This window comes from Nerophis ophidion, linkage group LG08, assembly GCF_033978795.1.
Source record: "Nerophis ophidion isolate RoL-2023_Sa linkage group LG08, RoL_Noph_v1.0, whole genome shotgun sequence".
Taxonomy (NCBI): domain Eukaryota; kingdom Metazoa; phylum Chordata; class Actinopteri; order Syngnathiformes; family Syngnathidae; genus Nerophis; species Nerophis ophidion.
This window is the reverse complement of record NC_084618.1, coordinates 13,478,329-13,500,828: the sequence shown is the minus strand read 5'-3', so window position 1 is coordinate 13,500,828 and position 22,500 is coordinate 13,478,329. Positions and strand designations below refer to the sequence as shown.

At 40.2% G+C, this 22,500-nt stretch overlaps 1 protein-coding gene and 1 long non-coding RNA gene across 2 annotated transcripts in view; one reads left to right on the top strand and one right to left on the bottom strand.

Moving 5' to 3' along the window:
- Nucleotides 1-22,500, top strand: part of LOC133557340 (uncharacterized) — a 252,154-nt gene that overhangs the window by 38,475 nt on the left and 191,179 nt on the right. The window lies entirely within an intron of this gene.
- Nucleotides 2,813-22,500, bottom strand: part of LOC133557337 (alpha-N-acetylgalactosaminide alpha-2,6-sialyltransferase 1-like) — a 67,459-nt gene continuing 47,771 nt past the window's right edge. The window contains exons 5-9 of the mRNA XM_061907731.1: nucleotides 14,978-15,116; nucleotides 14,810-14,913; nucleotides 13,696-13,779; nucleotides 6,002-6,101; nucleotides 2,813-3,060 (exon numbers count right to left, since the gene is read on the bottom strand). Coding sequence (XP_061763715.1) covers nucleotides 2,887-3,060; nucleotides 6,002-6,101; nucleotides 13,696-13,779; nucleotides 14,810-14,913; nucleotides 14,978-15,116 — 601 coding nt within the window. The 3' untranslated portion in view covers nucleotides 2,813-2,886. The remainder of the gene's footprint in view (nucleotides 3,061-6,001; nucleotides 6,102-13,695; nucleotides 13,780-14,809; nucleotides 14,914-14,977; nucleotides 15,117-22,500) is intronic.

Here is a 22,500-nt window from a genome sequence, read left to right as displayed (position 1 = left end):
TTACTGAATGAGACACCCAGAATGTACAAACCCCATTTCCATATGAGTTGGGAAATTGTGTTTGATGTAAATCCAAACAGAATACAATGATTTGAAAATCATTTTCAACCCATATTCGGTTGAATATGCTACAAAGACAACATATTTGATGTTAAAACTCATAAAAAAAAAAAATTTCTGCAAATAATCATTAACTTTAGAATTTGATGCCAGCAACACGTGCCAAAGAAGTTGGGAACGGTGGCAATGAATACTGATAAAGTTGAGGAATGCTCATCAAACATCAGTAGAAGCATTTAAGTCTCACCTTAAAACTCATCTGTATACTCTAGCCTTTAAATAGACCTCCTTTTTAGACCAGTTGATCTGCCGCTTCTTTTCTTTCTCCTATGTCCCCCCCTCCCTTGTGGAGGGGGTCCGGTCCGATGACCATGGATGAAGTACTGGTTGTCCAGAGTCGAGACCCAGGATGGACCGCTCGCCTGTATCGGTTGGGGACATCTCTACGCCGCTGATCCGCCTCCGCTTGAGATGGTTTCCTGTGGACGGGACTCTCGCTGCTGTCTCGGATCCGCTTGAACCGAACTCTCGCGGCTGTGTTGGAGCCACTATGGATTGAACTTTCACAGTATCATGTTAGACCCGCTCAACATCCATTGCTTTCGGTCCCCTAGGGGGGGGGGGGGGGTTTGCCCACATCTGAGGTCCTCTCCAAGGTTTCTCATAGTCAGCATTGTCACTGGCGTCCCACTGGATGTGAATTCTCCCTGCCCACTGGGTGTGAGTTTTCCTTGCCCTTTTGTGGGTTCTTCCGAGGATGTTGTAGTCGTAATGATTTGTGCAGTCCTTTGAGACATTTGTGATTTGGGGCTATATAAATAAACATTGATTGATTGATTGAAACACTTATTTGGAACATCCCACAGGTTTGCAGGCTAATTGGGAACAGGTGGGTGCCATGATTGGGTATAAAAACAGCTTCTCGAAAAATACCCAGTCTTTCACAAGAAAGGATGGGGCGAGGTACACCCCTTTGTCCACAACTGCGTGAGCAAATAGTCAAACAGTTTAAGAACAACATTTGTCAAAGTGCAATTGCAAGAAATTTAGGGATTTCAACATCTACGCTCCATAATATCATCAAAAGGTTCAGAGAATCTAAAGAAATCCCTCCACATAAGCGGCATGGCCGGAAACCAACATTGAATCATCCCTCAGACGGCACTGTATCAACAACCGACACCAATCTCTAAAGGATATCACCACATAGGCTCAGGAACACTTCAGAAAACCACTGTCGCTAAATACGGTTCGTTGCCACATCCTTAATTGCAAGTTAAAGCTCTACAATGCAAAGCGAAAGCCATTTATCAACAACATCCAAAAACGCCGCCGACTTCTCTGGGCCCAAAATCATCTAAAATGGACTGATGCCAAGTGGAAAAGTCTTCCGTGGTCTAACGAGTCCATATTTCATATCATTTTTGGAAATATTCGACATGGTGTCATCCGGACCAAAGGGGAAGAGAACCATCCAGACTGTTATCGACGCAAAGTTGAAAAGCCAGCATCTGTGATGGTATGGGGGTGCATTAATGCCCAAGGCGTGGGTAACTTACACATCTGTGAAGGCACCATTAATGCTGAAAGGTACATACAGGTTTTGGAACAACATATGCTGCCATCTAAGCGCCGTCTTTTTCATGGACGCCCCTGCTTATTTCAGTAAGACAATGCCAAGCCACATTCAGCTTGTGTTACAACAGCGTGGCTTTGTACAAAAAAGAGTGCGGGTACTTTTCTGGCCCGCCTGCAGTCCAGACCTGTCTCCTATCGAAAATTTGTGGCGCATTATGAAGCGTAAAATACGACAGTGGAGAACTATTGAACGACTGAAGCTCTACATAAAACAAGAATGGGAAAGAATTCCAGTTTCAAAGCTTCAACAATTAGTTTCCTTAATTCCCAAACGTTAATTGAGTGTTGTTAAAAGAAAAGGTGATGTAACACAGTGGTGAACATGCCCTTTCCCAACTACTTTGGCACGTGTTGCAGCCATGAAATTCTTAGTTAATTATTATTTGTCTATGAGTTTGAACATCAAATATGTTGTCTTTGTAGCATATTCAATTGAATATGGGTTGAAAAGGATTTGCAAATCATTGTATTCCGTTTATATTTACATCTAACACAATTTTCCAACTCATATGGAAACGGGGTTTGTATGTCTTTGGTTGTGATTTGTTCAAAATGACTATTTGGTTGTTTCAGTCAGACATTTTATATATTTTGTTCTAAACATGGTTTTAAAAACGTTTTTACATGTTTGTGTTGTTCTACCTGAAAAGGTCTGACTGGCTGTTTGTATTTATAAATGTATTAATTAAAAACCACAGGTGAGCGGGCTGATTGGCAACAGGTGGGTGCCGTGATTGGGTATGAAAGCAGCTTCCAAGAAATACTCAGTCATTCACAAACGAGGGCGGGGCGAGGGTCTCCGCTTTGTCAACAAAAGCGTGAGCAAATTGTCCGACAGTTTAAGAACAACATTTCTCAACCAGCTATTGCAAGGAATGTAGGGATTTCACCATCTACGGTCCGTAATATCATCAAAAGGTTCAGAGAATCTGGAGAACTCACTGCACGTAAGCGATGATAATAGGGACCTTCGATCCCTCAGGTGACACTGCGTAAAAAAGCAAAATCAGTGTGTAAAGGATATCACCACATGGGCTCAGGAACACTTCAGAAAACCACTGTCAGTAACGAAAGTTGGTCGCTACATCTGTAAGTGCAAGTTAAAACTCTACTATGCAAAGCCAAAGCCATTTATCAACAACACCCGGAAACGCCGTCGGCATTCCCTCGAATCCTTGGGTTCCTTTTTCAAGTTCTCTGATACAAACGCAGTATTTTGCTGTCGTGGAGACTCTTCCACAGTTTCATTTCCATCATGTAGTCGTGATTGGCGTAGAAAACCACGTTTGTTTTTGTGTGCTTCTCGTAGTAATAGTTGGAATATTGTCGGTAGTCTTCGGTCATGAACCCGTAGGCGTCCACCTGCGTAGAGAGGCGAGAGAAACCCGTTAATTGGTCGACTCATCAAAACACAACGAATGACTCAAGGAGGTTCATCTATGTCCTGACCTCCACTGAGCTGGAAAGCTATTGAGAACCTGATAATATATTTACTTATCCGTACTCGGTGTAGTACCGCAATACTAATGAATCACATTCAGTACTATACTGCCTCTAAAAAGTACCAGTCCCCAGACCCTTTTTTTGGACGGCGTGTTGTCGCCATGTCGTGACATTGCTGGTTTTACATGCAGAGGAGCATATTCGGCAGCGCGCACGCACAGAGTACTTACAAGCAGACACAGTGTGTAGACAGAAAAGGGAAAATGGACAAATTTTAGCTTAAAAAGTACAAATAAGGTGAAGTTATTACACTGAAAAGCCCTTTAGTGTTATTTTCCAAACTGTCATTGCTCCGAAATAATAATACATTAAAATCAATGTAATTATGAACTATTGACATAGTTAAGGTGTTAAATACTTCACATCAAATATTCCACTTTGAAATATTTTTTCGGAAAAATATCACATATTTTTGTGCGTTTGCCATTAAAAACAACAACAAAACAACGCTTCCTTTGACAAAAAAAAAGGCATAAAACAAACAAAAAAGCATGTAAAAAAATAATTGTTTTTTAGTGCCAACGTCTATTAAAGAAGATGTTGTAAAAAAATAGAATAAAAAAAAAATGGAGTGGATTTGGTTGATACTTTTTTTTTAAGTGCTAACATATATTAAAGAAGATGTTGGCACTAAAAAAAAAAAAAAAAAAAATTAAAAAATTGAGTGGATTTGGTTAATTCCTTTATTTATTTTTTGTGCCACATCTATCAAAAGAAGATGTTGGCACAAGAAAAAAAAAAAGAAAAAAAAGGAGCGGATTTGGTTAATAGTTGTTTTTTTGTTTTTTTTGTGCCAACATATATTAAAGAAGATGTTGGCACTAAAAAAAAAGGATCAACCAAATCCACTCCTTTTTTTCCCCCATTATTTTTGTGCCAACATCTATTAGAGAACATGTTGGCACTAAAAAAAAAAAATTAAAAAAAAGAGCGTATTTTGTCGATACCTTTAAAAAAAAATTAAAATTTTTTTTTAGTGCTAACATCTATTAAAAAAGATGATGGCACTTAAAAAAAAGAAAAAAGAAAAAGGAGTGGATTTGGTCAATTCTTTTTTTTTTTTTTTTTTTTTTTTTTAGTGCCAACATCTATTAAAGAAGATGTTGGCACACACACACAAAAAAAAAAAAAAGGAGCGGATTTGGTTGATAGTTTTTTTTTTTTTTCTTTTTTTAGTGCCAACATATATTAAAGAAGATGTTGGCACTAAAAAAAAAAAGGATCAACCAAATCCACTCCTTTTTTTTCATTCTTTTTGTGCCAACATCTATTAGAGAACATGTTGGCACAAAAAAAAAAATTTAATAAAAAAAAAAAAGCGTATTTTATCGATACCTTTAAAAAAAAAAAAAAATTTTTTGTGCCAACATCTATTAAAGAAGATGATGGCACTTAAAAAAAATAAAAAATAAAAAGGAGTGGATTTGGTCAATTCTTTTTCTTTTTTTTTTAGTGCCAACATCTATTAAAAGAAGATGTTGGCACACACACACACACAAAAAAAAGGAGCGGATTTGGTTGATACTTTTTTATTATTTTTTTTTTTTTTTGCCAACATATATTAAAGAAGATGTTGGCACTAAAAAAAAAAAAGGATCAACCAAATCCACTCCTTTTTTTTTCCATTCTTTTTGTGCCAACATCTATTAGAGAACATGTTGGCACTAAAAAAAAAAAAAGGATCAACCAAATCCACTCCTTTTTTTTTTCATTCTTTTTGTGCCAACATCTATTAGAGAACATGTTGGCACTAAAAAAAAAAAAAAAAAAAAAAAAAAAAAAAAGAGCGTATTTTGTTGATACCTTTAAAAAAAAATTTTTTTAGTGCCAACATATATTAAAGAAGATGTTGGCACTAAAAAAAAAAAAGGATCAACCAAATCCACTCCTTTTTTTTCATTCTTTTTGTGCCAACATCTATTAGAGAACATGTTGGCACTAAAAAAAAATAAAAAAAATAAAAATTAAAAAAAAAGAGCGTATTTTTTTGATACCTTTAAAAAAAAAAAAAATTGTGCCAACATATATTAAAGAAGATGATGGAACTTAAAAAAAATAAAAAATAAGAAGGAGTGGATTTGGTCAATTCTCTTTTTTTAATTTTTTTAGTGCCAACATCTATTAGAGAACATGTTGGCACAAAAAAAAAAAAAAAAAAAAAGAGCGTATTTTGTTGATACCTTTAAAAAACATTTTTTTTAGTGCCAACATATATTAAAGAAGATGTTGGCACTAAAAAAAAAAAATAAAAAAAAAATTGGAGCGAATTTGGTAAAAAAAAAATTGAAGTATCGACCAAATCCGCTCCTTTTTTTTTTTAGTGCCAACATCTTCTTAAATAGATGTTGACAAACAAAAAAAAAAATTAATAAAATGGAACGGATTTGGTCGATTTTTTTTAAAGTACCAACCAAATCCACACCTTTTTTTATGTATTTTTTTTAATGCCAACATCTTCGTTTTTTTGTTTTTATTCCAAAAGGAGTGGATTTGGTCGTTATATTTTTTTATCGATCAAATCCGCTCCTTTTTTTTTTTTTTATAGATGTTGGCATTAAAAAAAAAAAAGTGGATTTGTTGGTTACTACTATGATTACATCGATGTTTTTTAGCATCACAAAATCTTTTTTTTTGCATATTTTAGTCATGTGAGCTTTTTTTTCTCAGGGGCAGTTCCTGAAGAGGATTCTGCGTACGTGCTGTGTGACCACGGACTTGAGGGGATTGAGTACCCGACCCACTTGGTCAGAGGAATGGAGTTCCCAGTGCTGGGGTGAGTGAATGGTGCAAGTCCACTCACGGTGTCACAGGTGTGGAGCGCCAGGAAGATGGCAAAAGCGCCGTTGGTCGGTCGGACGATTGCCCAGTATCGTAAATTCAAGTGGGGAGACTTCAAGAACCTGTTGGCGCCAAACAGTGACATCATGTTTGCTTTTCAAGAGTAAATGTAGCGTCTAAACCAGTGGTGTCAAACGGGAACTGGTTTTTATCCGGCTTGATAAATCTTCATTTGCTTGATCCTAATCTACAATTTGACTCCCTGGCGTGTCCGTGACGCTGCTCATAACAGAAGAAGGCTGGGAGATGAACTCTGCTCGAAATGCCCCAGGCCTATAGGCACAACAACACTACACCCTGGACAACCACCGCTTGAATCCCTTAGGGGTGATGGACGACAGGGCAGCCGCCGTAGCCCCCACTCCCTCCCCCTGTTGCAAGGCTTGTGGATTCTTTGTAACTTGTTTATGTGTGCTATGGCTATTGAGGTGTTTTGTTTCCTGGCCTCAGTGTGGACCCCCTGCCCGACTGAATACTTTCTTTTACATCCCTCCCCAAACCCCCAATGTTTACCCGTTTCCCACCTTGACTCCTTAGGCACAGCGAAGCCGGCGGCGTTTCCGGGTGTTGTTGATAAACGGCTTTTGCTTTGCATAGTAGAGTTTTAACTTGCACTTACAGATGTAGCAACCAACTGTAGTGAAGTGAATTGAATTATATTTACATAGCGATTTTCACTAGTGACTCAAAGCGCTTTACATAGTGAAACCCAATATCGAATTTTTGAATATATACCAGGGTGGGTGGCACTGGGAGCAGGTGGGTAAAGTGTCTTGCCCAAGGACACAACGGCAGTGACTAGGATGACGTAAGCGGGAATCGAACCTGCAACCCTCAAGTTGCTGGCACAGCCGCTCTACCAACCGAGCTATGCAGCCCCACTGTCAGTAACTGTAGTTACTGACAGGGGTTTTCTGAAATGTTCCTGAGCCCATGCGGTGATATCCTTGACACACGGATGTCGCTTTTTGATGCAGTACCGCCTGAGGGATCGAAGGTCACGGGCATTCAATGTTGAGCCGCTTACGTGCAGTGATTTCTCCAAATTCTCGAAACCTTTTGATGATATTACGGACCGCAGATGGTGAAGTTCCTAAATTGACTTCAGAAAACCACTGTCAGTAACTACAGTTGGTCGCTTTATCTGTAAGTGCAAGTTAAAAATCTACTATGCAAAGCAAAAGCCGTTTATCAACAACACCCGGAAACGCCGACGGCCTCGCTGGGCCTAAGGAATGAAGGTGGGAAACAGATAAACATTTAAAGTTAAAGTGCAGTATGTCAGTATCCATCCATCCATCCATCCATTTTCTACCGCTTGTCCCTTTTGGGGTCGCGGGATGTGCTGGAGCCAAGTATAAGTATATCAGTATGTAAAATTAAATTATGGAATGGATGAAGCAAATAAATCGAACAATGTACTAATATGATGCACTTCAAGAAACTCTGCAAACTTAAAGTGTTTACAAAGAACAAAGAAGAAGATTTATTTCATCCATCCATTCATTTTCTAGATAATGTTAATTAATCTCACCATTAATCCATTTACATTTTCTACCGCTTATCCCTGTCTGGGTCGCCATATGAAATATGACTTACTTCACTAATTATTATTCATTTTTAATGTCATTACTTATGGAGTCTATTGTGAATAAATTGAAAAAAGGAAGTGAACAAAACATGGGAGTCTCTCCTCCAGGATAGCGCTATCACTTCTGCATCCCGAAGTCTGAATTCCTTGCCTCTTCTCGTGAGAGAGTTAATCCAGTTCACATAGAATATTTCAAAAAGAAGGCTCCTTAATTTATTCTAAAAGTGACACCTTTCATTGGTTTATCATCGAGCAGGCAAACATTGCTTTTCTTTTGGTGGTTGTTGTTGACGAGGACACGGAAAAGAGAGCATCTCCCATATCTCCACACATAGAACGGGGAATAAAGATAAATGGGTTGTACTTGTATAGCGCTTTTCTACCTTCAAGGTACTCAAAGCGCTTTGACACTACTTCCACATTTACCCATTCACACACACATTCACACACTGATGGAGGGAGCTGCCATGCAAGGCGCCAACCAGCACCCATCAGGAGCAAGGGTGAAGTGTCTTGCTCAGGACACAACGGACATGACGAGGTTGGTACTAGGTGGGATTTGAACCAGTGACCCTCGGGTTGCGCACGGCCACTCTCCCACTGCGCCACGCAAAAAGTTTTCCACTTTCTATTTTAATTGTTATTTTTGAATTTCGCAGTCATTAATAAATTGGAATAACGATGCATTTTATGTTTCTTTTTTAATATCAAACCCAAAAATTGGGATATTTTTTTTCTATTCCAAACAAAAATCGAATGGCCACGACGTACACAAACTGTATTTGATACCTAGAAGAGTTTTTAACATATATTTTCTATTTAGTATTTTGTCCAACCCCAGCCAGGTTGTTGACCAAAAGTTTCCTCGTGGCTTTGAAGATACAAACCCCGTTTCCATATGAGTTGGGAAATTGTGTTTGATGTAAATATAAACGGAATACAATGATTTGCAAAATCTTTTCAACCCATATTCAGTTGAATATGCTACAAAAACAACATATTTGATGTTCAAACTGATAACAAAATTTTTTTTTCAAATAATCATTAACTTTAGAATTTGATGCCAGCAACACATGACAAAGAAGTTGGGAAAGGTGGCAAAAAATACTGATAAAGTTGAGGAATGCTCATCAAATACTTATTTGGAACATCCCACAGGTGTGCAGGCTAATTGGGAACAGGTGGGTGCCATGATTGGCTATAAAAACAGCTTCTTAAAAAAATGCTCAGTCTTTCACAAGAAAGGATGGGGCGAGGTACACCCCTTTGTCCACAACTGCGTGAGCAAATAGTCAAACAGTTTAAGAACAACGTTTCTCAAAGTGCAATTGCAAGAAATTTAGGGATTTCAACATCTACGCTCCATAATATCATCAAAAGGTTCAGAGAATCTGGAGAAATCACTCCAAGTAAGCGGCATTGAATGACCGTGACCTTCGATCCCTCAGACGGCACTGTATCAAAAACCGACATCAATCTCTAAAGGATATCACCACATGGGCTCAGGAACACTTCAGAAAACCACTGTCACTAAATACGGTTCGTCGCTACATTTGTAAGTGCAAGTTAAAGCTCGACCATGCAAAGCGAAAGCTATTTATCAACAACATCCAGAAACGCCGCCGGCTTCTCTGGGCCCGAGCTCATCTAAGATGGACTGATGCAAAGTGGAAAAATGTTCTGTGGTCTGACAAGTCCACATTTCAAATTGTTTTTTGGAAATATTCAACATCGTGTCATCCGGACCAAAGGGGAAGCGAACCATCCGGACTGTTATCGACGCGAAGTTGAAAAGCCAGCATCTGTGATGGTATGGGGGTGTATTAGTGCCCAAGGCGTGGGTAACTTACACATCTGTGAAGGCACCATTAATGCTGAAAGGTACATACAGGTTTTGGAACGACATATGCTGCCATCTAAGCAACGTTATCATGGACGCCCCTGCTTATTTCAGCAAGACAATGCCAGCACGTGTTACAACAGCGTGGCTTCGTAAAAAAAAAAAAAAGAGTGCGGGTACTTTCCTGGCCCGCCTGCAGTCCAGACCTGTCTCCCATGGAAAATATGTGGCGCATTATGAAGAGTAAAATACGACAGCTGTTGAACGACTGAAGCTCTACCACAGGGGTCGGGAACCTTTTTGGCTGGGAGAGCCACAAAAGCCAAATGTTTCAAAATTTATTTCCGTAAGAGCCAAATAACTTTTTTCAACATTGAATACAACTAAATTTGTGCATTTTTCAGTATGACCAACATTTGTAGAGTATAATAAGTCTCTTCTTCTTTTTAACAACATTGTTATTCTATAAGTTAACCAGTAATAAATATAATACTTCTTACCATTAATGCGACATCTTGAACAGGTGCGGTAGAAAACGGATGGTTGGATTAAAATGCATGAGAATGTTTTATAATTTGAACGTTATTTTTGAAACTGTGATTACCGGCGGAATGATTTATTACTTATCGTGTTAAGCAATGTCAGCTAAGATTTATCTGAGAGCCAGAAGTTCCCTACCCCTGCTTTAAGCATTAGACACTTTTTTACCTGCACCCTGCCTCCCGCTGTTTCCCACATCTACAAAGCAATTAGCTACCGACTGCCACCTACTGATATGGAATAGTATTACACGGTTACTCGGCATAGCTCGGTTAGGAGAGTGGCCGTGCTATTAACCTTAGGGTTCCAGGTTGGATTCCCGCTTCCGCCATGCTAGTCACTGCCGTCGTGTCCTTGGGCAAGACACTTTACACACCTGCCCCCAGTGCTACCCACACTGGTTTAAATATAACTTAGATATTGGGTGTCACTTTGTAAAGCGCTTTGAGTCACTAGAGAAAAGCGCTATATAAATATAATTATCTGACTTCATCCTCGCTCCTGATTGGTGGTGGTTAGCGCCTTGCATGGCAGCTCCATCCATCAGTGTGTGAATGTGTGTATGAATGGGTAAATGTGGAAGTAGTGTCAAAGCGCTTTGAGTACCTTGAAGGTAGAAAAGCGCTATACAAGTAAAACCCATTTATTTATTTATTTGTAGTCATCAAAAGAGCCACATCGGGCTCTAGAGCCACAGGTTCCCTACCCCTGCTCTACATCAAACAAGAATGGGAAAGAATTCCACTTTCAAAGCTTCAACAATTACTTTCCTCAGTTCCCAAACGTTTATTGAGTGTTGTTAAAAGAAAAGGTGATGTAACACAGTGGTGAACATGCCCTTTCCCAACTACTTTGGCACGGGTTGCAGCCATGAAATTCTAAGTTAATTATTATTTGCAAGAAAAAATAAAAAGTTTATGAGTTTTAACATCAAATATCTTGTCTTTGTAGTGCATTCAACTGAATATGGGTTGAAAAGGATTTGCAAATCATTGTATTCTGTTTATATTTACATCAAACACAATTTCATATGGAAACAGGGTTTGTACTTTGAGTTATTTGTGTCCTTTTTTGTTTAGGAAACTGCATTAAATTTGTTTACTAACTTGAAGTGTTTTGTCAAGAGGATTATTTGTGGTATGTGGGTCAGCATAGCTCGGTTGGTAGAGCGGCCGTGTCAGCAACTTGAGGGTTGCAGGTTCGATTCCCGCTTCCGCCATCCTAGTCACTTTCCGTCGTGTCCTTGGGCAAGACACTTTACCCACCTGCTCCCAGTGCCACCCACACTGGTTTAAATATAACTTAAAAAAATTGGGTGTCACTTTGTAAAGCGCTTTGAGTCACTAGAGAAAAGTGCTATATAAATATAATTATCTCAGAGCCATATGTAGTCATCAAAAGAGCCACATCTGGCTCTAGAGCCATAGGTGCTCTACATAAAACAAGAATGGGAAAGAATTCCACTTTCAAAGCTTCAACAATTAGTTTCCTCAGTTCCCAAACGTTTATTGAGTGTTGTTAAGTGAAAAGGTGATGTAACACAGTGGTGAACATGCCCTTTCCCAACTACTTTGGCACGGGTTGCAGCCATGAAATTCTAAGTTAATTATTATTTGCAAGAAAAAATAAAAAGTTTATGAGTTTGAACATCAAATATCTTGTCTTTGTAGTGCATTCAACTGAATATGGGTTGAAAAGGATTTGCAAATCATTGTATTCCGTTTTATATTTACGTCTAACACAATTTCCCAACTCAAATGGAAACAGGGTTTTTACTTTGAGTTATTTGTGTCCTTTTTTGTTTAGGAAACTGCATTAAATTTGTTTACTAACTTGAAGTGTTTTGTCAAGAGGATTATTTGCGGTATGTGGGTCGGCATAGCTCGGTTGGTAGAGCGGCCGTGTCAGCAACTTGAGGGTTGCAGGTTCGATTCCCGCTTCCGCCATCCTAGTCACTTGCCATCGTGTCCTTGGGCAAGACACTTTACCCACCTGCTCCCAGTGCCACCCACACTGCTTTAAATATAACTTTAAAAAATTGGGTGTCACTTTGTAAAGCGCTTTGAGTCACTAGAGAAAAGTGCTATATAAATATAATTATCTAAGAGCCATATGTAGTCATCAAAAGAGCCACATCTGGCTCTAGAGCCATAGGTGCTCTACATAAAACAAGAATGGGAAAGAATTCCACTTTCAAAGCTTCAACAATTAGTTTCCTCAGTTCCCAAACGTTTATTGAGTGTTGTTAAGTGAAAAGGTGATGTAACACAGTGGTGAACATGCCCTTTCCCAACTACTTTGGCACGGGTTGCAGCCATGAAATTCTAAGTTAATTATTATTTGCAAGAAAAAATAAAAAGTTTATGAGTTTGAACATCAAATATCTTGTCTTTGTAGTGCATTCAACTGAATATGGGTTGAAAAGGATTTGCAAATCATTGTATTCCGTTTTATATTTACGTCTAACACAATTTCCCAACTCAAATGGAAACAGGGTTTTTACTTTGAGTTATTTGTGTCCTTTTTTGTTTAGGAAACTGCATTAAATTTGTTTACTAACTTGAAGTGTTTTGTCAAGAGGATTATTTGCGGTATGTGGGTCGGCATAGCTCGGTTGGTAGAGCGGCCGTGTCAGCAACTTGAGGGTTGCAGGTTCGATTCCCGCTTCCGCCATCCTAGTCACTTGCCATCGTGTCCTTGGGCAAGACACTTTACCCACCTGCTCCCAGTGCCACCCACACTGCTTTAAATATAACTTAAAAAAATTGGGTGTCACTTTGTAAAGCGCTTTGAGTCACTAGAGAAAAGTGCTATATAAATATACTTATCTCAGAGCCATATGTAGTCATCAAAAGAGCCACATCTGGCTCTAGAGCCATAGGTGCTCTACATAAAACAAGAATGGGAAAGAATTCCACTTTCAAAGCTTCAACAATTAGTTTCCTCAGTTCCCAAACGTTTATTGAGTGTTGTTAAGTGAAAAGGTGATGTAACACAGTGGTGAACATGCCCTTCCCCAACTACTTTGGGACGTGTTGCAGCCATGAAATTCTAAGTTAATTATTAATTGCAAAATTGAACATCAAATTTCTTGTCTTTGTAGTGCATTCAACTGAATATGGGTTGAAAAGGATTTGCAAATCATTGTATTCAGTTTATATTTACGTCTAACACAATTTCCCAACTCATATGGAAACAGGGTTTGCACATTTTGAGTTATTTGTGTCCTTTTTTGTTTAGGAAACTGCATTAAATTTGTTTACTAACTTGAAGTGTTTTGTCAAGAGGATTATTTGTGATATGTGGGTCGGCATAGCTCGGTTGGTAGAGCGGCCGTGTCAGCAACTTGAGGGTTGCAGGTTCGATTCCCGCTTCTGCCGTTGTGTCCTTGGGCAAGACACTTTACCCACCTGCCCCCAGTGCCACCCTAGATATTGGGTTTCACTATGTAAAGCGCTTTGAGTCATTAGAGAAAAGCGCTATATAAATAGAATTCACTATGTACATTTTCCGAATATGCATGTTCTATTTTTCGCAAAACTAAAGTTTTCTTTATTTTTAAGTTATCATGCCATGATTTTACCATTTTACCATAGATTGAGCTAAAAATGAGTTTGACACCCCTGGTCTAAACGTTGGTAAAAAGCAATAAATATTATTTCGCATTTTGGAAGCAAAAATTGACCTGTTCCGCACGTATCGCAGGAAGTCCTGGTGCAGGACGTAAAAGCGGCTCTCGTTGTACTGCCCCGTGTAGTACGTCCTGGGCCTGGAGGAGAGATGAAAAAGTTAGTCTTTGTTTTACAAGTGACACATTTTGTTGAAGAAAACAATCGTACGTCCGTACAAAATGTTATTCTACCCTACCTTTAAATTGGCATTTCTCTCAAGCGATCAGCAAAGACAAAAGTAAAGAAAATGTTGTTAAAATAAAACGTTCAAACCATGAAATGTTGATGCTTTACAAGAAAAAACAAATTAGCAGGGTTTCCACTAGCGTGGCATGGCACCGTGGCAAAATAAAAGCCGACACACCCTAGAAAATTTTTTTTTAACATGAAAACTAATTAAGGTAAAAAATTGTATGAATGGAAATATATATATAGCCTAATATTTACGCACTATTCCCTCAGGATTCAACAAACATTGGGCTACCGAAAGACTTCGATCACCAAAAGATCCCTGCTGAAACAAGAATATTTTAATATTATAATTAAATTCACATGATTTATGGTTATTTTTGTAACTTTTTCTTCTGTTTGCTTTTCCACATGTAAAGTGTGGACGTAAAAGGACGTTTATTTTTCTTCTCCCAGTGGCAAGTTTATATTTTTGCTACTACATTTACTTGTATTAGCAGGGTTTCCACTAGTGTGGCAAGGCAACGTGGCAAAATAAAAGCCGCCACACCCTAAAAATATATTTTTTTAACGTGAAAACTAATTAAGGTAAAAAATTGTATGAATGGAAATACATATATAGCCTAACATTTACACACTATTCCCTCAGGATTCAACAACCATTGGGCCACCGAAAGACTTCGATTACCAAAAGTAATCACCAAGTATAATATTTTCATATTATAATTAAATTCACATTATTTTTGGTTGTTATCAAAACACTATTTTTCCCATACAGGGAATTGAATCCCATGAATTGATTAACGTGGAAACAAGTGGAAAAACTTATTGGGGTGTTACCATTTAGTGGTCATTTGTACGGAATATGGACTGAACTGTGCAATCTACTAATAAAAGTATCAATCAATCAATCAATCAATCAAGATTGGCGTTCATTACCGACTGTTTTTATACGGGCCGAGCTGCACCCTGTCTCCTTTGAGGAGTCCATCCAGCCACTGAAAGTCCCTCATGCCCTCCGGGATCATCACGTATTTGATGCCCTGCAGGGGCACAGACGGGCGGTCAGGTGCGAGGGCCGCCAACGGAGCCGCGGGCGCAACCTACCTCGTCGTGGGGGGCGGACTTGTAGCCGTACTTCTTCAAACGATACAAGGTGGTGGTGATGGAGTGAGCCGTGTGGATGTAGACGTCCGTTTTGTTCCCCACGTCGTCCTCGCAACCCTCGGTGAGGGCGCCGTTCACCCTGACACACAAAAGGGAGAACCGAAGCAAATTGGGCGTCACTCTTATTGTACGCTTCCATTGAAAAAAAAAAAAACCCAAAACAGTCCGGATGGTTCTGTTCCTCTTTGACGTCCACAGTTTCCAAAAACAATTTGAAATGTGGACTCGGCAGACCACAGAACACTTTCCCACTTTGTATCAGTCCATTTTAGATGAGCTCGGGGCGCAGCGCAGCCGCCGGCGTTTCTGGGTGTTGTTGATAAATGGCTTTCGCTTTGCATTGTAGGGTTTTAACTTGCACTTACAGATGTAGCGACGAACTGTAGTTACTGACTGGGGAGAGGCGGGACGTGCCGGGAGCGAGGCTACGAGCGAGATCAGGTGCGTGGCTCGCACAGCGGGACACAATTGACTTATCTCCTCACGCTGTATAAAAAGGGGAGAAGGAGGAGAGATCGTGGCAGAAGGAGGAGAGTCCGTGGCAGCGATCGAAGAGCAACAGAGAGCGAGGACGACGGCGGCTGAAAGGGCGGACCGTGAGCGAGCAGTGGAAAAGCGATCGGTCCTGAGACAAAGGTTTATTGCAAAATAAAGAAGTCAAACCTGCTCAAAAGCCATGACCTTTCCTGGGTGGTCCATTGAACCCACACGACAAACAGCAAGCGACGTTCACACTGACAGTGGGTTTACGAAGTGGTCCTGGGCACATGTGGTGATATCCTTTACACACCAATGTCGCCTTTTGATGCAGCACCGCATAAGGGATCGAAGGTCACAGGCATTCAATGTTTATTACACTTAGGTGTAGTGATTTCTCCAGATTCTCTGAACCTTCTGATGATATTACGGACCCTAGATGGTGAAATCCCGAAATTCCTTGCATTAGCTCACGTGTTTGTTCACAAAGTGGTGACCCTCGCCCCATCCAGGCTAACCTCCTCCAACCTCCGAGGACAAAGCTACGAACAATGGGAGACCGGGCTTTCTGCTCCGCCGCTCCCAGTCTGTGGAAGACTCTCCCTGACTACTTGAGGGCACCACAGACTGTGAATGCTTTTAAAAAAGGCTTAAAAAACCTTGTTTTTTTTAAAAAGCCTTTTTTTTTTTAGATATATGCATACTAATTCTAGCTTTTTGTCTATTCTAGTTTTTATTTTTCTTTATTTTTTATTATCTTTTTATTTATTTTTATTTTTTTAATACACTGGCACTTTGAGGTCGTTTACTCAATGTAAAGTTTTTTTACAAATAAAATCCATCCATGCATCCAATTTTTACCGCTTATTCCTTTTGGGGTCGCTGGGACCTATCTCAGCTACAATCCGGCGGAAGGCGTCGTACACCCTGGACAAGTCGCCACTTGATCACAGGGCCAACACAGATGGACAGACAACATTCACGCTCACATTCACACTATTATTATTATTATTATTATCCTTGTTTGTGAATGACTGAGCATTTCGCGGAAGCTGCTTTTATACCCAATCATGGCACCCACCTGTTCCCAATGAGCCCGTCCACCACAGGGATGTCAAAAAATAAGTGTTTGATGAGCATTCCTCAACTTTCTCAGTCTTTTTTGCCACTTGTGCCAGCTTTTTTGAAACATGTCGCAGGCATCAAATTCCAAATGAGCTAATATTTGCAAAAAAATAACAAAGTTTAACAGTTCGAATGTTAAGTATCTTGTTTTTGCAGTCTAATAAATTCAATATAGGTTGAAAAGGGTTTGCAAATCATTGTATTTTGTTTTTATTTACCATTTACACAACGTGACAACTTTACCGGTTTTGGGTTTTTGTACAAAGTGAAAAGATGCTAAAAGCGATCCAGTGTAGGTCAATATATCTGCGCAAAACCGCCACGTCTTAGCTTTTTTGTTGCAGGAGACAAAAGCAAATGAGTGCAAAATCTCGGCAAAAATGGACCTCAGTTAATGAGGACCCCACTTTTAGGAAGAGAGAGTCCTCTGAAGCTGTCTTCAATGAAGAAACCATTGAATAACCACCGTACTCTCACACTATTATGTTAAATCCACTATGGACTGGAGTCTCACACTATTATGTTAGATCCACTATGGACTGGACTCTCTCACTATTATGTTAGATCCACTATGGACTGGACTCTCACACTATTATGTTAGATCCACTATGGACTGGACTCTCACACTATTATGTTAGATCCACTATGGACTGGACTCTCACTATTATGCTAGATTCACTATGGACTGTACTCTCACTAGTATGTTAGATCCACTATGGACTGGACTCTCCCTATTATGTTAGATCCACTATGGACTGGACTCTCCCTATTATCTTAGATCCACTATGGACTGAACTCTCACTATTATGTTAGATCCACTATGGACTGGACTCACACTATTATGTTAGATCCACTATGGACTGGACTCTCACACTATTATGTTAGATCCACTATGGACTGGACTCTCACACTATTATGTTAAATCCACTATGGACTGGACTCTCACACTATTATGTCAGATCCACCATGGACTGGACTCTCACACTATTATGTTAGATCCACCATGGACTGGACTCTCACACTATTATGTTAGATCCACTATGGACTGGAGTCTCACACTATTATGTTAGATCCACTATGGACTGGACTCTCACACTATTATGTTAGATCCACTATGGACTGGAATCTCACACTATTATGCTAGATCCACTATGGACTGGACTCTCACACTATTATGTTAGATCCACTATGGACTGGAATCTCACACTATTATGTTAGATCCACTATGGACTGGACTCTCACACTATTATGTTAGATCCACTACGGACTGGACTCTCACACTATTATGTTAGATCCACTATGGACTGGACTCTCACACTATTATGTTAAATCCACTACAGACTGGACTCTCACACTATTATGTTAGATCCACTATGGACTGGAGTCTCACACTATTATGTTAGATCCACTATGGACTGGACTCTCACACTTTTATGTTAGATCCACTATGGACTGGACTCTACCACTATTATGTTGGATCCACTATGGACTGGACTCTCCCTATTATGTTAGATCCACTATGGACTGGACTCTCCCTATTATGTTAGATCCACTATGGACTGGACTCTCACACCATTATGTTAGCTCCACTACGGACTGGACTCTCACCTATTATGTTAGATCCACTATGGACTGGACTCTCACACTATTATGTTAGCTCCACTATGGACTGGACTCTCACACTATTATGTTAGATCCACTAAGGACTGGACTCTCACACTATTATGTTAGATCCACTACGGACTGGACTCTCACACTATTATGTTATATCCACTATGGACTGGACTCTCACACTATTATGTTATATCCACTACGGACCGGACTCTCACACTATTATGTTAGATCCACTATGGACAGGACTCTCACACTATTATGTTAGATCCACTATGGACTGGACTCTCACCTATTATGTTAGATCCACTATGGACTGGACTCTCACACTATTATGTTAGATCCACTATGGACTGGAGTCTCACACTATTATGTTAGATCCACTATGGACTGGACTCTCACACTATTATGTTAGATCCACTATGGACTGGAGTCTCACACTATTATGTTAGATCCACTACGGACTGGACTCTCACACTATTATGTTAGATCCACTATGGACTGGAGTCTCACACTATTATGTTAGATCCACTATGGACTGGACTCTCACACTATTATGTTAGATCCACTACGGACTGGACTCTCACACTATTATGTTAGATCCACTATGGACTGGACTCTCACACTATTATGTTAAATCCACTACAGACTGGACTCTCACACTATTATGTTAGATCCACTATGGACTGGAGTCTCACACTATTATGTTAGATCCACTATGGACTGGACTCTCACACTTTTATGTTAGATCCACTATGGACTGGACTCTACCACTATTATGTTAGATCCACTATGGACTGGACTCTCCCTATTATGTTAGATCCACTATGGACTGGACTCTCCCTATTATGTTAGATCCACTATGGACTGGACTCTCACACCATTATGTTAGCTCCACTACGGACTGGACTCTCACCTATTATGTTAGATCCACTATGGACTGGACTCTCACACTATTATGTTAGCTCCACTATGGACTGGACTCTCACACTATTATGTTAGATCCACTAAGGACTGGACTCTCACACTATTATGTTAGATCCACTACGGACTGGACTCTCACACTATTATGTTATATCCACTATGGACTGGACTCTCACACTATTATGTTATATCCACTACGGACCGGACTCTCACACTATTATGTTAGATCCACTATGGACAGGACTCTCACACTATTATGTTAGATCCACTATGGACTGGACTCTCACCTATTATGTTAGATCCACTATGGACTGGACTCTCACACTATTATGTTAGATCCACTATGGACTGGAGTCTCACACTATTATGTTAGATCCACTATGGACTGGACTCTCACACTATTATGTTAGATCCACTATGGACTGGAGTCTCACACTATTATGTTAGATCCACTACGGACTGGACTCTCACACTATTATGTTAGATCCACTATGGACTGGAGTCTCACACTATTATGTTAGATCCACTATGGACTGGACTCTCACACTTTTATGTTAGATCCAGTATGGACTGGACTCTACCACTATTATGTTAGATCCACTATGGACTGGACTCTCCCTATTATGTTAGATCCACTATGGACTGGACTCTCACACTATTATGTTAGCTCCACTACGGACTGGACTCTCACCTATTATGTTAGATCCACTATGGACTGGACTCTCACACTATTATGTTAGCTCCACTATGGACTGGACTCTCACACTATTATGTTAGATCCACTAAGGACTGGACTCTCACACTATTATGTTAGATCCACTACGGACTGGACTCTCACACTATTATGTTGTATCCACTATGGACTGGACTCTCACACTATTATGTTATATCCACTACGGACCGGACTCTCACACTATTATGTTAGATCCACTATGGACTGGACTCTCACACTATTATGTTAGATCCACTATGGACTGGACTCTCACCTATTATGTTAGATCCACTATGGACTGGACCCTCACACTATTATGTTAGATCCACTACGGACTGGACTCTCACACTATTATGTTAGATCCACTATGGACTGGAGTCTCACACTATTATGTTAGATCCACTATGGACTGGACTCTCACACTATTATGTTAGATCCACTATGGACTGGACTCTCACACTATTATGTTACATCCGCTACGGACTGGACTCTCGTACTATTATGTTAGATCCACTATGGACTGGATTATCACACTATTATGTTAGATCCACTATGGACTGGACTCTCACACTATTATGTTAGATCCACTATGGAATGGACTCTCACACTATTATGTTAGATCCACCATGGACTGGACTCTCTTATTATTATGTTAGACCCACTATGGACTGGACTCTCACAGTATTATGTTAGATCCACTATGGACTGGACTCTCACACTATTATGTTAGATCCACTATGGACTGGACTCTCACACTATAGATCCACTATGGACTGGACTCTCGTGGACCTCATGACGTCATTATTAATGTCACAGGTGTGTGTAAGAGTATATAAAGGTTCGTCGTTATCACTTCAAGGTCAAAGTTTTGGGAATTCTAAGGTGTTTGCATTCTGTCAAAGAAAGGGAGACTATTCCTCCTTACTGTAACGGAAGCAAAGTGTCCAAAACCAACAAGGTGTAGGAAGAATGACAATGAGACAAATACCAGCGTCATGCCCTGGGAGAGTCAGTCAATGGTATCAAAGCAAACATCACAGGTTTTCAAACAAAAGACCAACGTCCATTTGTTTTACGTGGCCGTCAATAAAGAAGTTCATTTTTCTTCTTAAATGCCCAGAAATATTACATGCAACAAACATATAACATATATGGACTTGCTTTCGGTCTTGCCTCTCAGTGAGGGCGGTCGCATTTTCCTCCGCTCCCTCCTTCCCTGCTTGCTTTCTGTGTCCTGTCTTTGTCCGAACTTTCCTGAAGCCTCTTTCTTTGCGCTGTCCTCTAATCTAAAGATCAAATATGAATATGATCAGCTGGACTCTCGACACAATTGACACAGTCTTTTCGACAAGGAAAAGAGGTTCGGGGGAGCCTGGCTGCCCTGAAGGAACAATTGTTGCGGGGTACGCGAGAGACTCCTGGGATAAATGGAGAATCGTGTGCCTCTCAGCTTTTTCCATCGAGGACGTAGAGCACATCCACCTATTTGGATCTGTGATCGCGGGGCACCTGCTGATTGGGCTGGGCATTGCTCTGGTGCAGGGGTCTCAAACTCAAACACAGAGTGGGCCAAAATTTAAAACTGAACAAAGCCGCGGGCCAAGGTTGAACAAATTAACCTTTTAATAGGGACCCAAACAAGTTTTGCCATGAATATTGAAGGCAAGGCTTAAATAGGGCAGCACGGTGGTACAGGGGTTAGTGCATCTGCCTCACAATACGAAGGTCCTGAGTAATCCTGGGTTCAATCCCGGGCTCGGGAGCTTTCTGTGTGGAGTTAGCATGTTCTCCCTGTGACTGCGCGGGTTCCCTCCGGGTACTCCGGCTTCCTCCCATGGAACAGGCAGAGCTTATATAACGTAATAGTGCAAAATCAACTATGAAAAAACATCAGTGGTATATTAAATGAAATTTTATTAAAAACATTAAAAACCTCTTTTCTATTTGCAGCCTTCTAAAGTAAATATCAACATCAACTTTTTCCACAGGCTAATAAATTCGAAAATAAAATAAAAATGAGGTGGGCGGGGTTTGGTGGTAGCGGGGGGTGTATTTTGGAGCGTTTCGGAAGAGTTAGTGCTGCAAGGGGTTCTGGGTATTTGTTCTGTTGGGTTTATGTTGTGTTACGGTGCAGGTGTTCTCCCGAAATGTATGTTGTCATTCTTGTTTGGTGTGGGTTCACAGTGTGGCGCATATTTGTAACAATGTTAAAGTTGTTTATACGCCCACCCTCAGTGTGACCTATATGGCTGTTGACCAAGTATGCGTGGCATTCGCATATGTGTGTGTGAACGCCGCATATATTATGTGACTTGGCCAGCAGGCTGTTTATATGGAGGAAAAGAGGATGAGACGACATGTTGTAGAGGACGCTAAAGGCAGTGCCTTTAAGGAACGCTCCCAATATAGTTGTCCTGGTGGAAATCGGGAGAATGGTTGCCCAGGGAGATTTTCGGTAAGGGCACTAAACTTCGGGAGTCTACCGGGAAAATCGGGAGGGTTGGCAAGTATGAGTATTAGCGGTGAATGTGGTGTTACCGGCGGGCCAGCTCTAATGTTAATTTGATATTGCCTTAAGGGCCGAATGAAATTAAACGGCGGGCCGAATTTGGCC